At 42.9% G+C, this 14,897-nt stretch overlaps 1 protein-coding gene across 2 annotated transcripts in view; it reads right to left on the reverse strand.

The window, feature by feature from the left end:
- The window catches only part of ARHGAP4 (Rho GTPase activating protein 4), a 49,748-nt gene extending 34,851 nt beyond the window's left edge, over positions 1–14,897 (reverse strand). For both annotated transcript variants that reach the window (XM_087956872.1, XM_026676203.2), the window contains exon 1: positions 14,495–14,897. In XM_087956872.1, coding sequence (XP_087812998.1) covers positions 14,495–14,561 — 67 coding nt within the window. In that variant the 5' untranslated portion in view covers positions 14,562–14,897. The remainder of the gene's footprint in view (positions 1–14,494) is intronic.

Consider the following 14,897-nt stretch of genomic DNA (forward strand, 5'->3'; position numbering starts at 1 on the left):
CACTCTTTCAAAACAACCCCAAATCAAGGCAATCTTCTCTATTTCCAATGAATGGTGAAGCTGAAACATGAGGACTGTATTCAATATTCAGGGCCAAATCCTGCTGTTGGTAGCAGAAACGCATAGCTGCATTTCCACAGATAAGGAATCCATCTCACACCCTTTTTTGTCACCAGCAGCAATAACCACCAACATTCGTAGATTCTTCATCATCTTTGCCGATTCATTGGTCTAGGACCGCCCCTCTCCCTTACATGCTACAAAATAAGCAACTACTCTATTCAAAATACCACACTGTGCTTTCCATGGAACTACTGGGATTGTCCCTTAGTGGCTTCATGAGAGAGACAGACTGAAATCTTGACTATCTATGTGCTATGTACTCTCTATCTATGTACTATCTATGATCTCCCTTCAATTGCCTCAGGAATAGGATTCTGAGTAGGAGAATTAAGATGGAAGTAGGGCATCCCTCTATTCCAGGGGTGTCAAACTCAGTCACGGGGGCATCACGTGATATATCGGGACTTTTTTACCCCTTTGCTAAACTGGGCATGGGCGTGGCCAGCACGTGACATATCCGGCCTGTGGTCTAGGAGTTTGACAGCCCTGCTCTATTCTCTGCTTACTGTGATTATACGAAGGTGGTATAAATACCATTATCAGTCTATGTGAAGCAGTAATTGAGGTGGGGAGTAGTTGAGAGCCAGACTTTTTAGGGCAAAGATTGCAATTAAGTCAAGAATTGCCCAGTTTTTAAGGTTAGCCAGAATATGGCAAAAGGTCCATTAAATTGTAGGGTAGGATAAGGACTATTTCACCATGCAAAAAAACCCAGCATATTAATTTATGCTACCTGGCGGAGAATCCTCTCTCCAACTTTCCTAGTGTGGGGCCTTATGTTGGACTTGTAACTTGTGAACTACGGTCTTTAGCCTGCCTATGCTGAGTCAGTTTCCTGTTTACCTCCTGTTATATAGAGTTGTTAAGCCAGTCACGCAAAAGTGAGTGAGGGCATTTCTTTTCTTCCCACTGGTTAGACTTACTGTAATCTTCCATTTCTAACCCCTTTGTCCCAACTGGTATTTAAGTTTGTATGCAAATTCTTTTTCTTTTTCACTTCTTCTTGAGGCTCCTTGTGATTGCTTGTCAAAAAAGTATTTTCCTGAATCGGTCTTGATTTCCCCATCCCAGGAGAGTTAAGCATGCTTTGTACTCCATATCTGAAGGAGCAAATGCTGCAGCTGGCTCACCTTTCCTCTCTGTAAGGAAGTAAACCTCTGCACCACGGAGGGAAGCCAAACTGGGGACTGGCATTAGCAAAAGAGTAACTAATTTGGACAGCAGGGTTGCTGGAGGGCAGTGCTGCATCAAGGGCATATGGTACTTAGCTGACATTAATTGATAGCACCACTTCCCACCAATGTGAAGATCTGATTGTTTAGAATGATTCAGCAGGCTGGCTGGCATTGCTGCCCCCTAAGCTTTGGTATCCTAGGGCAGTGCCCTTTCATCCTTATATTCATCCTTATTCTTTAGGCAACCCTTCACTGAAGGGGAGTTTTGTGGCATCACTCTGTGGTATGAATGTGACAATGCAGAAGTGAGTCCTGGGAAGAACTGTCTTTGAGAGTGACAAAATTTTGGAGAGCATATTTTTATATCTATTAATGGCACTAACTTTGTGTGTGTGTGTGTGTGTGTGTGTGTGTGTGTATTATATTTGTTTTCTTAAGTATTCGCGGGTACTTACATGTATGGTATTCAGCTTTGTTCGGGTATTTTCCCAAGTCATTATAGTTGTGCTTTTAAAGCTGTAGCAACGTTTCGGCAGAATCTCATCTGCCATCATCAGGCTTCTGTATTGTGTTCGTCTGTGAGTCAGACTTTTACAGTTGTTTCAGTTTTAAATTTGGGGCTAGCCTACTTCTGTGCCAGAATGGTTTTTTCTTCATCCTGATTGGTTGGGAATCTTGGTCTGTGTTTATTGGTCTTGGAGTTTGCTGTGTTCTGCTTGATTGGTGTTTCTAATATCTTCTGTCTGTTTTGTGGCTTTTTTTGTGTCTTGATTGGCTGGCAACATTGTGTTCCTGTATTGGAGGCTTTTAGTGCAGCTTGGCTCCGAGTAAATGGACGGCTATCATTTGTTAGGAAGCTAGGTTTCGTCTGGGTGCCTGGTTGGGGTGTGTTTGAGCTGGAGGTATCAGGGGGGATCTGTTTGTGCCCAGGTGTTTGCCTGGCTAGTGGTGTAGAGATTTTGTTGTTTGTGAGTGCAGACTTCCAAATAATTGACAGTCTGGTGGAATCATCTCTTCTATTCATGCTTTCAGGTCTTTTTTCCATCTCTATGGCTTCTCTGATAATTCTGTGGCTGGGGTTTTCTATAGTGGCTAGGGTTTTGGTGCCATTGAAGTTGATGCTATGACCTGTGGCTTCCATGTGTTGGACTAGTGAGGAAGTGTGTTCCAGCTTTTTTACTGCATTTTTGTGTTCATCCAGGCGGGTACTTATTCTTCTATTGGTCTGTCCAATGTATGTGGCCGGGCATGATGCACAGGGGACTTCATATATGCCTTGGTTTTCCAGGTCAATTTTATCTTGGTTTTCCAGGTCAATTTTATCAATTTTAAAAGATACACACACACACACACACACATACAGCATATATCACAATCTCATACAGCATAGACAAACCTCTTAAATGAAACATGTAAATTACATCATGACAATTATGTGCTAAATGTATTCCAAACATAAAAGTTAACACAATCTTTTTTTTCTTGCAGTTGATGAGCAATTTATTTGCAAAAAGCCCTCAATTTCCTGCAATCAACCAAGCTGAAATGACAGACTTAATTGGTTGCCTTCCTTTTTCTCATCAAAGCAACAAATAAAGCTCTCAAAATAAATGCCTTTTGTCCTTCTTTTACTGCAACACATATCTAGGAATCTTTCCTTTAAGTCAAAATCCATGATGTTTTAAGATCATTTCATCTGCTTCCAAAATGAAGAAATAAACTAATGTTATATCAGTTCAAAGAATTCTTGTCAACAAGAATTCTTCTTATTGTAAAGCAACAATAAATACTACCAATGCAACTACTACTTAATAAATCAGTAGTATCTCTAGTTTTATGCAACTAACACATATCTGTTCACAAATTAACCACATGATCTATGATCTATTCTGTCCAGGTCAACAGGCAATTAATTTTTAATTAATTTTTCCAACACAAAATTATCTATATACAAAACAGCTCCTCTTTAAACATGGAATTGCTGTTGGAGGTCACCTAATACCAGGTTGATTCCTGTCAAGAAAACTAATAGAGTTTGGACACTGGTTTTGGAGGGATGTGTGTATGTTTAAGGAAATAAAAATATAATTTGGGGGCATCTCTGTCAATCAGAGTATTGATGTTACAACTCAAAAACAGTTAGCCATCCTAGCTGGAAATCTAGGGATATAGTGTCCCTAACCTTTTGGGTACCAGGGACTAGTTCTGTGGAGACAGGTTTTTCCACAGACCAGAGGGGGCGTGGTTTGCACGGCCCAGTTTCTGGCATGCTGCGGACCGATGCTGATCCATGGACCGGGTATTGGGGACCTGTGATCTAGAGCAGGGGTCTCCAAGAGTGGTGGGATTCAAATTTTTAACAACCGGTTCTGTGGGCGTGGCTTTGTTGGTAGGCGTGGCTTGGTGGTCATGTGACTGGGTGGACATGGTTTGGTGGTCATGTGACTGGCTGGGTGTGGCCAACTCAACAACACTCACATTGAGGCACGCATCTCCTCGCCTGGCCTCTCATGACTGTGGGGATGCTGCATCAGTCCAAAACTGGCTGAGGAATTCTGGGAGTTGAAGTCCACAAGTCTTAAAGTTGCCAAGGTTGGAAACCCCTTATCTAGAGGATATGCAGTGGATATAACATCTACACACCTCTGTTAAAATGCCAAGTTTTTGAGATGTAAAAAAAAAATCAGACCAAGATAGATCACTTCAGATTTTTTTCCACCTTTATTGGAAAGTATTGAACACAAACTAACATCTTTTTAGGGGAGAAATAACAATAAAAACATACAATAAATACCGTGTTTCTCATATAATAAGGCCGGGTCTTATTTTTTTTTGAGCCCCGAAAAAATGGCTAGGCTGTCTTTTCGGGAGTGACTTAATTCCCCCCCCCCCCTTGCATCTTTGGGCGGGTGGGCAGCGACAGCTTGGATTTTGACCTCGGCGTTGGTGGGGCACTTCGTATCGGGGTCAACGCAGGCAGCACCATATCTGGGTGTGCAACAAAAGTACTTCCTAATGGCAAGCCCCCCCCCCACCATTCCCCCCATTTCGCATGTTTTAATATAGGCCTTAATTTGGGGGGAGGGGCTTAATTTCATTTCATGCCTATAAAACATGCTGGGACTTCCTATTGGGGGAGGCCGTATTGTTGGAGAAATAGGGTAGTACGCAACACCCTTAAAGTAATACTTTGCTGAAGCGCCTTTTGATTTTATGACAACATTCAGTCTTTTGGGGTAGGAGCCTATTAGCATGGCACATCTTGTCTTGGGAATCTTTGCCTATTCTTCCTTGCAAAAGCCCTCCAAATCTGTCAGATTGCAGGGCAACTCCTGAGCACAGCCCTCTTCAGGTCACCCCACAGATTTTCAATTGGATTCAGGTCCAGGCTCTGGGTAGGCCATTTCAAAACTTTGATATCCTTCTGGTGAAGCCATTCTTTTGTTGATTAGGAGGTATGCCTTGGGTCGCTGTCTCCTAAAAAGGGAAATTCCTCTTCATCTTCAGCATTTTAGCAGAGGCCTTGAAAGCTTTCTGTCAAAACTGACTGATATTTAGAACAAGTTCATCCCCTGACTAAAGCCCTAATTCCAGCTGAAGAAAAAAATTCCCAAAGCATAATGCTACCTACCATCACCATATTGCTCTAGGCCTCTTGGCAGCCTCTTGGACCAGTTTTCTTTTTCTTTTTTTATCAATTTTGGAGGGATATCCACTTCTTGGTAATGTAACTGTTGTGCCTTAATTTTTTCCATTTGTTGATGGCTGTCTTCACTGTGTTCCATGGTATATTCAATGCCTTCGGATTTTTTGTATCCTTATCCTGACTGATACCTTCCAACAGCGAGGTGCTATTCATGCTTTGTTAGCTCTTTGCAGATCATGCCTTTTGATAGAAGAGTCAACTGAGTAAATGTCAGAAAAATCTTTAGAACAGCTGAACTTTATATGGGCTTGATCAGAATCACATTGTGTGTTACTACTATTTAACATCAGTTTGAATGTGATTGGTTAATTCTGAATCAACAGCCCCTACTTATAAAAGGGTGTGCACACTTAACCACATTATTGCAGGATTTTTATTATTATTCTTTCCCCTAAACAATTTTTGTTTGTTTTTCAATTAACTGTACAGCTTATATGTTATATTAAATATGCAAAAAAATCTGAAGTCATTTATCTTGGTCTGATTCTTTTTAATATTTCAAAAACCTGTATTTTAACAGGATTGTGTAAACTTTTTATATCTACTGTAAGGTTAAGAAAAAGTTGGACTACAGCCCCTCTTAATCTCATGCCAAGACTGTTTCTCATAAATTATCAATAAGCTAACTTTCTTAGCAAACATAAGTTTTAATGAATACTACCACATTTCTGCATGTTGCTTTCTATCTATAGCCCTCCCCCTCAGAATCTGATATACAGGTAGTCCTCGAGTTACTCCCACAATTAAGTCCATAATTTATATTGCTAAATGAAACATTTCTTAAGCAATTTTGCCCCATTTTATGACTTTTCTTGCCGTAATTGTTAAGTGAATCGCTGCAGTTGTTAAGTCAGTAAAGTGGTTGTTACGTGAATCTGACTTCCCCATTGACTTTGCTTGTTCAAAGGTTGCAAAATGTGATCACATGATCCCAGACACTACAATCCAGTGCTACCGTTCGGCCGAACCGGTAGTGAAAAAACAGCTAACGGTTCTGCCAAACCAGTATTTCTTTTTTTTTCTCCTCCTGATAATCAGCTGTTCCAATGATCAGCTGTGCCAGGATCCCCCTCACTGTCTTACTGCTTCACCCAGGAGGCTTCCCTGAGGCCCAGGAGGCAAAAAGTGGCGCATTGGGAGGGTGCTGCGCGGCCCCCCCTGCGCTCCTTTTTTTTTTGCCTTCCTGAGCCTCCGAGAAGCCTCCTGGGGGCGTTTTTGCTCTCAGAAGGTTTCCCTGAGGCCCAGAAAGGCAAAAAATGGAGTGTGCGGGTGTGTGTGTGTTTGCTACAAAAAAAGCCGCCATGCCCACCCAGTCACCTGGCCACACCCACAGAACTGGTAGTAAAAATATTTGCATCCCACCCCATCTACAATTGTCATAAATATGAACCAGTTGCCAAGCATCTGAATTTTGATCATGTGACCATGGGGATGCTGCAACAGTCAGTATGAAAAATGGTCATAAGTCACTTTTTTCAGTGCTGTTGTAACTTTGAATGATCACTAAATGAACTGTTATAAGTTGAGGACTACCCGTACTAATGTCAGGTAAGAAACCATAAACCTGTATAGTATTCTAAAAATCAAGGCTAGGAATTCACTTAATAACATCTATAAAATCAAAATACAAAAGTAAAACCAAAAGCAGGATCATGTTGGATTTGATGCAGAGAGGCACAACTTGCATGAAGATCACACTACTGCAATCAAGCCATCCAAAAGCCACACCTTGGAGCAAAGTTGCATATGTAGTTATTAAATTACATACCAATGCTGACTGCTGAATCCTGCTTTTCAATGATTCTAGCAAGCATGAATGTATAATTAAGTATCATGACAAGTAGCCTAGACCTACATAAAGAGAAACCATGGCTTCAAAACCTATGCAAAAAGGAAGTCCATTCTTGCTGAACAATCTTTCCTATAAATTGGAAAAGGAAAAGACTGACTGTGCTCTTTTCATGTCATGTTCATAATTTGTCACTGGCATGGGCATATTAATGTAAAAATTAGTATTTTGTGTTTAGATGACCTGCATATACGCAACTATCATATAAAGAAGATTTTAACCATTTCAAAATCCTTTTGGGGGAGCGAGGGCTTAGGTCCCTAGTGCCTTTGACAACCTCGGCTGTCAAGAGCATAATCAAGTTGCATGCAGTGGCACAGTGCTAAATGGAGCTCACACTGATTTCATGTATCTTTACATTGAAATATGCTTGTAAACAATTCATCTGGAGAGCTAGCATAACAATTAACAGAAAGGAACACGAGGTAGTTGGGTAGGCTGTTAGGGATGGAGGGAGGCAGATTAGAAAGAAGATGAGAGATAATGGATGATAGACAAGCAGATAGATATAAATAGTGTGTGTGTGTGTGTGTTTTGTATAAAACATACACCCACACTTCCTTTTTTCACTTTCCCTTCACTTTTGTCAATTTTGTTGTGCTGCAGCGTCACTCTACAGTTGTTGAAATTCATTTTCCCCATTAATCTATACTTAGTACCCCATTATGACAAAGTGAAAACAGAATTTTAGAAATGTCTGTAAATTTATTAAAAAGAAAAAAAATGAAATAACACATTGGCATAAGTATTCAGACCCTTTACTCAGTACTTTGTTGAAGCATCTTTGGCAGCAATTACAGCCTCAAGTCTTTTTTAAGTATGACGTGACACGCTTTGCACACTGGATTGGGGAATTTTCTGCCATTCTTCCTTGCAAATCTCCTCAAGATCAGTCAGGTTGGATGGCAACTGTCAACCGCCATTTTCAGTCCCTCCAGAGATGTTCAATAGGGTTCTGTCAGGGCTCTGGCTGGGCCATTCTAGGACATTCACAGAGTTGTCCCTAAGTGAACCTTCGTTCACTTTCCAACATGACAGTCCAAAGTCTGAGCACTGTGGAGCAGATTTTCATTGTGGATATCCCTGTATTTGCTCCATTCAGCTTTCCCTCACCCTGACCAATCTCCCAGTCCCTGCTGCTGAAAAACAGCCCCACAGCAAGATGCTTGTCACCACCATGCTTCCCTGTTGGAATGATACTGGTCAGATAATAAGTGGTGACTGGCTACATCCAGACATAACATTTAGAATTGAGGCCAAACAGTTCAATCTTGGTTTCATCAGACCAGAGATTCTTGTTCCTCACAGTCTGAGAGTCCTTCAGGTACCTTTTTGCAAACTCCAAGCGGACTTTCATCTGTTTTGCACTGAGGAGAGGCTTCTGTCTAGCCACTCTGCCATAAAACCCAGATCGGTGGAGGGCTGCAGTGATGGTTGTCCTTCTGGAACTCTGTCTCATCTCCACATAGAATATCTGGAGCCCAGTCAGAGTGACCATTGGGTTGTCAGTCATCTCTCTTACTAAGGGCCCTTCTCTCCCGAATGCTCAGTTTGACTGGGCAACCAGCTCTTGGAAGAGTCCTAGTTGTACCAAACTTCTTCCATTTGAGAATTAGAAAGGCCACTGTGCTCTTAGGAACCTTCAGTGCAGCAGAAATTTTATTGTAGCCTTCCGCAGATCTGTACCTTGCAATAATCTTGTCTCTGAGCCCTGCAGGCAGCTTCTTTGACCTCATGGCTTTTGCTCTGCTACAGTATGCATTGCCAGCTGTGAAGCCTTCTATAGAGAGGTGTGTGCCTTTCCAAATCATGTCCAATCAATTTAATTTACCACAGATCGACTCCAATCAAGGTATACAAACATGTCAGCAACGATCAAGAGAAATGGAAGGCACCATAGCTAAATTTCATGTGTTTTTGCAAAGGGTCTGGATACTTACGCCAATGTGATATTTCAAGTTTTTTTTCTCTTTTTAATACATTTACAGCCATTTCTAGAATTCTGTTTTCACTGAGTCATTATGGGGTACTAGAAAAAAATGAATTTCAACAACTGTGGAATCAGGCTGTAGCATAACAAAATTTAAAAAAGTAAAGGGAGTGTGAATACTTTCTGAATGCACTGTACATACAGAAGCATCAGCAGGCAGAGTGGGGGGGTTGCCCTACAAGAGGCATTGTCATATGCCTTAAATATTCTAGAAAAGTGTAGGAACAATGCAGACAGTGGTATTGGGTGCAAAATTCACCTTCTAGTCCTTTGAAAGTGTGAGATTACACTTGAAAATATGTGAGAAGACAATACCTGCTGAAACTTCAGGTCAGTTTAGAATAGACACTAGATATTATCAAATGATTAGGGAATTACATTTCTGAGCAATTTTAAGCAATACATTTCTGAGTATTTTGCATCTGCTCTTGATATCACAAGGTGGGTGTGCACATATTGATTGATTGAATGAATAAATTTATGTCACCTGTCTCATCCAAATTTATGAAATTTGGAGGGTTGCTGGGTGATATACAGCATTAAAAATAATAGAATCCAAAATAACGAGAAGAGAATAATATATGTCGAGGAGGAAATATTCCCTGATTCAGCATTAACAGGTTTCAGCATGAACAGAAGAAGTAAGAATGCACTTTAAAAAAATTAAATTAAAATTTAAAATTTCTATTAAAATTAAAAATGAATTCCTTCCACCAACACTCAGCCTAGAATTTTAAAAAAACCCATAATCCATGTCAGACCCCAGGATGCTGGAAGTCCATTGCTTAATGGGGTGGGGGTATTAAGAAAGGAGCCAGCATCTGCTTTATCTACCAGCTAAGGCGGAAGAGTGAAGAGACACAGAAATGGATAAAGCCCTTCCCCCACCCCTCAGCACAAAAGCCTCTGAAAAATCAGAACTGACAACTCGGAAGCTATACTCAATGGGGAGAGAAAACTCAGCTGCGAACATGGCGAAGGGAGAATTAGTTGGCTGGAGAGAAAAAGGAAGGCAGTGATATCAGGCCATTCCCCCACCCCTACCCTCAATGCAAGCAACAGGATAGGGCACAAAGCCAAGGATATGGGAAAGGAGGACAAAATAATAAAGCCTCTAGGAAGTATTCCAGTGGGCCATAGAGAAGACAAGGAAAATCATCTATATTAATTGCACTAACAAATACCAGAGTCGGGCATTCAAGAGCCTACAAATAATCTGATTTATAACATGGCTCAAATCTTCGCTTGAACACAGCTACAGGCAGTCCTCGACATGTAGCTGCAAGTGGGACTGGGATTTCCATTGTAAGTCACCATGATTGTAAGTCAAGTCAGACTCAATTTGATGAAAATGTTTACTGCAGTTGTTGTTAAGTGAATTCAGTTTCCCCAAGGGGTGTCTTTTGCCAGAAGTCGGCAGAAAAGGTAACGAACTACGATCATGTGACTGAAGGAGCTTGCAGCTGGTAGCAAATGTGAGCCAACTGCCAAACACCCAAAATGCAATCATGTGACCCCGGGGGATCTTGCGACAGTCATAAGTTACTTTTTTCTGAAGTTATTATTAACTTTGAACTGTCATCAAACAAACAGTCGTAAATCAAAGACTACCTGTAATACTATATTCTTCTCGTGCAAACTGTTTTGTTCTTTAGAAAGTAATTTGCTTAAAAAAGAACGACTTAGTGATGCAATTGCAAGGATCTTATTTATTAAGATATATCTGCCTTCAAATTTTTATGGTGGTTCAAACAGATTATGCTACCCCTATTCACTCTCCAGCTAATCTGGGATCCAAAACTCATGTTTCTCAGAGCAAATTAGTTCACTAAGGTTCTCCTTCCACTACCTAATCTGGTGCCTTCCAGATGTGTTGTACTACATCTCCCATAATTCCCAGTCAATATGGCCCAACACTGTTCTATTAGGAACTGTTGGAGATGTAATCTAGCACACTCAAGGGGCAGTATGCCCTACCATTGCAGCTTAGCTAGCTTCATCTTTACCTTGAATTAACTTGCTTTGGTCCCAACCATTTTACAGTTGGAGGTAGAAGAGCTAATATGGCCTCTATTCTTAATGAAAGAGGTGGTATTCAGCAGGTTCTGACCAGTTCTGGAGAACCGGCAGCGGAAATTTTGAGTAGCTCGAAGAACTGGCAAATACCACCTCTGACTGGCCTCACCCCATCTATTCTCTACTTTCCGAGTCCTAGCTGATCGGCTAGCTCTTCTTCTGTTGCCCTACACAGGAGAACGGAGCTGGAAAGCAGGTTGGGTGGGGGAAGGAATGGGGATTTTGCAGTAACCTTCCCCTGCCATGCCCACCAGGCCACGCCCACCAAGCCATGCCCACAGAACCGGTAGTAAAAAAAATTGAATCCCACTGCTGCCTCAGAGGATAAGTTATTAAAGCAGAACATTCCACAAGTGCTTCTCCCTCTGGTAGTAAAAGTACCTTTGTAATAATAAATTAAATAACCCTTCTGTTTCCTTCCACATAGCATTGAATGAATGGCCTGAAACAACAACCTCATTCTACCTCATGGGAAAACCAAGCATATGCCACATTTGGATCTATCTGACATCTGGTCGAAAGCTAAACGACTGGGTTCAAAGGGTCTGCATTCAGTGTGCCACTGGATGTATTTGTATTGCTGTGGCCACTCTTCTAAAAGAGCTGAGAAGGAGATACACAACCAGACGCAAAGCAGCACATCTAAAATTGAAAAGTCAGCTTGTATTCAGCCATTGCCCCTAGTTTCCATAAATCTAAACTAGTAAAGCCCCCTTCTACCACCCCAGCTTCTCTTTTAAAAGAAAAAGAGCAGCAAAATTGCCACATTTTCAAATAAAGCAGTGGACACAGCAAACACCTACTTTTTTACTTGTAAAGAATGAAATAAAGGTGATGTGAAAGCATTTTGCTTTGTCATTACCGTCTCCCACTTAAGAGAACTTTTAAAAATCTCAAGTGAGGTAGTAAGCCTGAAGGAACACAGTGGACATGCCCTTTGGCATGTTGGAACCCATGGCCACCACACTGGCTATTCCTGCCCCAGGGGCATGCCATCTGTAACACCAAAGACAACATATCAGCAAAATCCACTGAACTAAGCCCCATGGCGAAAGCATCCCCAAAACCTCCTCAGGGGCTATTTTTCACACTCAAAAGCTCCTACACAGATCTTCAGAAGTGCTTCTGAAGTAGCTGAATCACTTTCTGCTTCAGGGAAGAATAATAGATCAGAATAACAGAGATGGAAGGGACGTCGGAGGTATTCCTAGTCCAACCCCCCTGCTCAATGGTATAGGAGACCATATACCATTTCAGACAAATAGCTCTCCAGGATTTTTTTTAAGCCTCCAGTGATGAAGCACCAACAACTTCTGAAGGCAAGCTGTTCTCACTGTTAGGAAATTTCTCGGTTCTAGGTTGCTTTTCTCCTTGATTAGTTTCCATTCATTGCTTCATCTTGCCTTCTGGTGCTTTGGAAAATAGGTTGACTCCCCCTTCTTTGTGGCAGCCCCTCAAATATTGGAACACTGCTATCATGTCACCCCCAGACTTTCTTTTCACTAGACAAGACATTCCTGCAATTGTTCTTCATATGTTTTAGCCACCAGTCACCTAATCATCTTTGTTGCTTTTCTCTGCATTCTTTCCACAGTCTCAACATCTTATTTATATTGTGGTGACCTAAACTGGATGCAATATTCCAAGTGTGGACTTACTAAGGCTTTATAAAGTAGTACTAACATTTTACATGATCTTGATTTGTTAATATAGCCTAGGATTGTATTGGCTTTTTTGGCAGCTGCCACACACTGCTGGCTCATATTTCTCACAGTTACTGACATTGGGTTCTTTTAGCAAGAACCCAGGAAAAGGAAAGAAAGCATAAATTTGTGTCTAAATATATTTGTGTGCTATTTCTCCTTTATGGCGTGCATCCAGTCTTGTATGGTTTAGATTAGGAGTATTGTAGTGAGCAGGGTAGGACTTCTGGGAGAGAAAATTAAGCTTAGCAATGGGCAGAAATACCCCAACAATAAAGCAAAGCTGTGTGTTTCCAGGTGCCAAGTAATTGAGCATATAGTAAGATAGCTTAATGGATGTAGTTTTATAGCCTGTTCCCCTGATTCGTAATATATATATATTACTTATTCAAATCAAAATGTCATAAGTCAGCCCTGTTGCATTTAGAGGATTTCCTGGTGGAACCCCATTTTCAGTGGGACCCTGCACAAAGCCCTGCTTCAATGCCATCAATGATGCTTGGCCACTGATAAGAGAGAGAGGTCCGCTTCACAACATAATATCCATTGAGTAATATCCTATGCAAATGGCATTAAAATGGAGCACTATCCTCTCGTACAGCTGCTCCTTATTGAAACTGAGCTTATACTCCTATGCACACAATCCAGTTGCCTCGATGATGGGGATCCCCAATTGGGGTCACTCTTCTTTCTTCCTCAAACATCAAAATGCCTTAGAAGATTTTGTGTGTCGATTGTTTAAATTATAGTAAAGACTGTGAACCCAGATTGCTGGACCATAAAGCCTTCTGGTATTCGGTGGAAGCTTCTGTTATACACAACAAGCCAAGGCATGTTCAGAAAGGTGCCATGCACTGGGGAGGTGGGGGGGAGGGCAGAGAAGCTGCAGATGAATGGGGCAGAGGCAGAATTATTGCTGGTTGATCAGTCACAAGAGAGAGGAAGTTGAACAACCGGAACCTTGAAGAGGGGATGTTGCATTATAATCAACAGCTTTGCAGTACAAGGGTGTCTTCAAATGGGAAGTGGAAATGAATATTTTACAGTGAAGAGAGAAGCTGCTGGGAATTAAGACTCCAGGGTTATTTTCTTTTCCCGTCAATCTGGCATATTTCTTTTTTTCACTAAGGAGCCTCACATTATGTCCTGAACCAATAACCCCACATCCTTTATCTGTGAGAGCATGTTCATGCTCCTGAAACATTCCCCCCCCCCAAAAAAAAAAATCAGTATCGTAGCTTTTCTTTCATTTTTTTTACCACCTCTAGCAATAATATTATCTGGGTTGAAAAATCTGGGTCACATTTTTCTAGGTTTCAGGGGCGGGGAAGGGTGGTCGGACAACGCATTCGTCTGTCAGCAATAAAAACGCAGCCGCAATGGATCCCCGCAAGGAGGATGATCCTTGACAAGGCATCACCCCAGCGGGAAGGGGGGGGGTGTCCTGGCAACAGCAGACGGCGCCCTGAATCACCCAGGCCTACAAGCTCACAGGCAGAGGGGAAGTGAGAGGGCCACCACGCCGTTGCCACCGCGGTTACTACCTGCAAAAGCAGGGAGACGTCCAACTCCGGAGGGCCGCCTCTGCCGCTCCCTTCCCCCGCTCTCCACTCCCTGGCTACGATAGCGCAGTGGCGCTCCCGAGGCACCCCCCCACACACACACCCCAGTACCCGTGCACACAGTGCACCCTATCCCCTCATACGCAGCCCCGCCCCTTTCGCCCGCTGCAGGCAAAACAGAGCAGCCCCGCACTTCGCCCTCCGGTCCCCGTGTTCTTGATTCTCCGGCTCGTGCAGCCCCACCCACTCCAGCAGCCGTCCCGCTGCGATCCCCACTGGGCGCCCCCCCGTCCCCCAATCCCGAGCTCACCTTTCACTTGGGTCTCGTATTCGGCCAGGCTGCCTCGCTCGCGGCGCGCTTTCCCCGGCGCGTTCATCTCGGCGGGTTGTGGCAGGGCGCAGCAGGGCCGCCGCCGCTCTCCTGCAAGATGCGCACGGGAGATGCAGCGCGGTGTGCCGCGCTCCTGGGCGAGGCACCGCCCCCTTCCCTTCTGGTTGCCTTCCCCACAGGAGAAGCTGAGGCTGGAGCGGCAGGATTAACCCGCTGCCTTCCGGCTTCCTCTCCACTCCGTGCCAGCCACAACCAGCCCTCCGGTGCCAGGCGCTATCGTCCAGGGTTGGAGCCAAAGGCTTTGTGTCACTCTCTCCAGCGCTCGGACTGCACAGAAATCAACAAGCAACCGAAGAAACGCCAGCGGCGACTGTTGCACCAC

The sequence above is a fragment of the Notechis scutatus genome, chromosome 2 (assembly GCF_049901735.1).
Source record: "Notechis scutatus isolate UNSWTSFEM ecotype Mainland chromosome 2, rNotScu1.2, whole genome shotgun sequence".
In the NCBI taxonomy this organism is placed as follows: Eukaryota; Metazoa; Chordata; class Lepidosauria; order Squamata; family Elapidae; genus Notechis; species Notechis scutatus.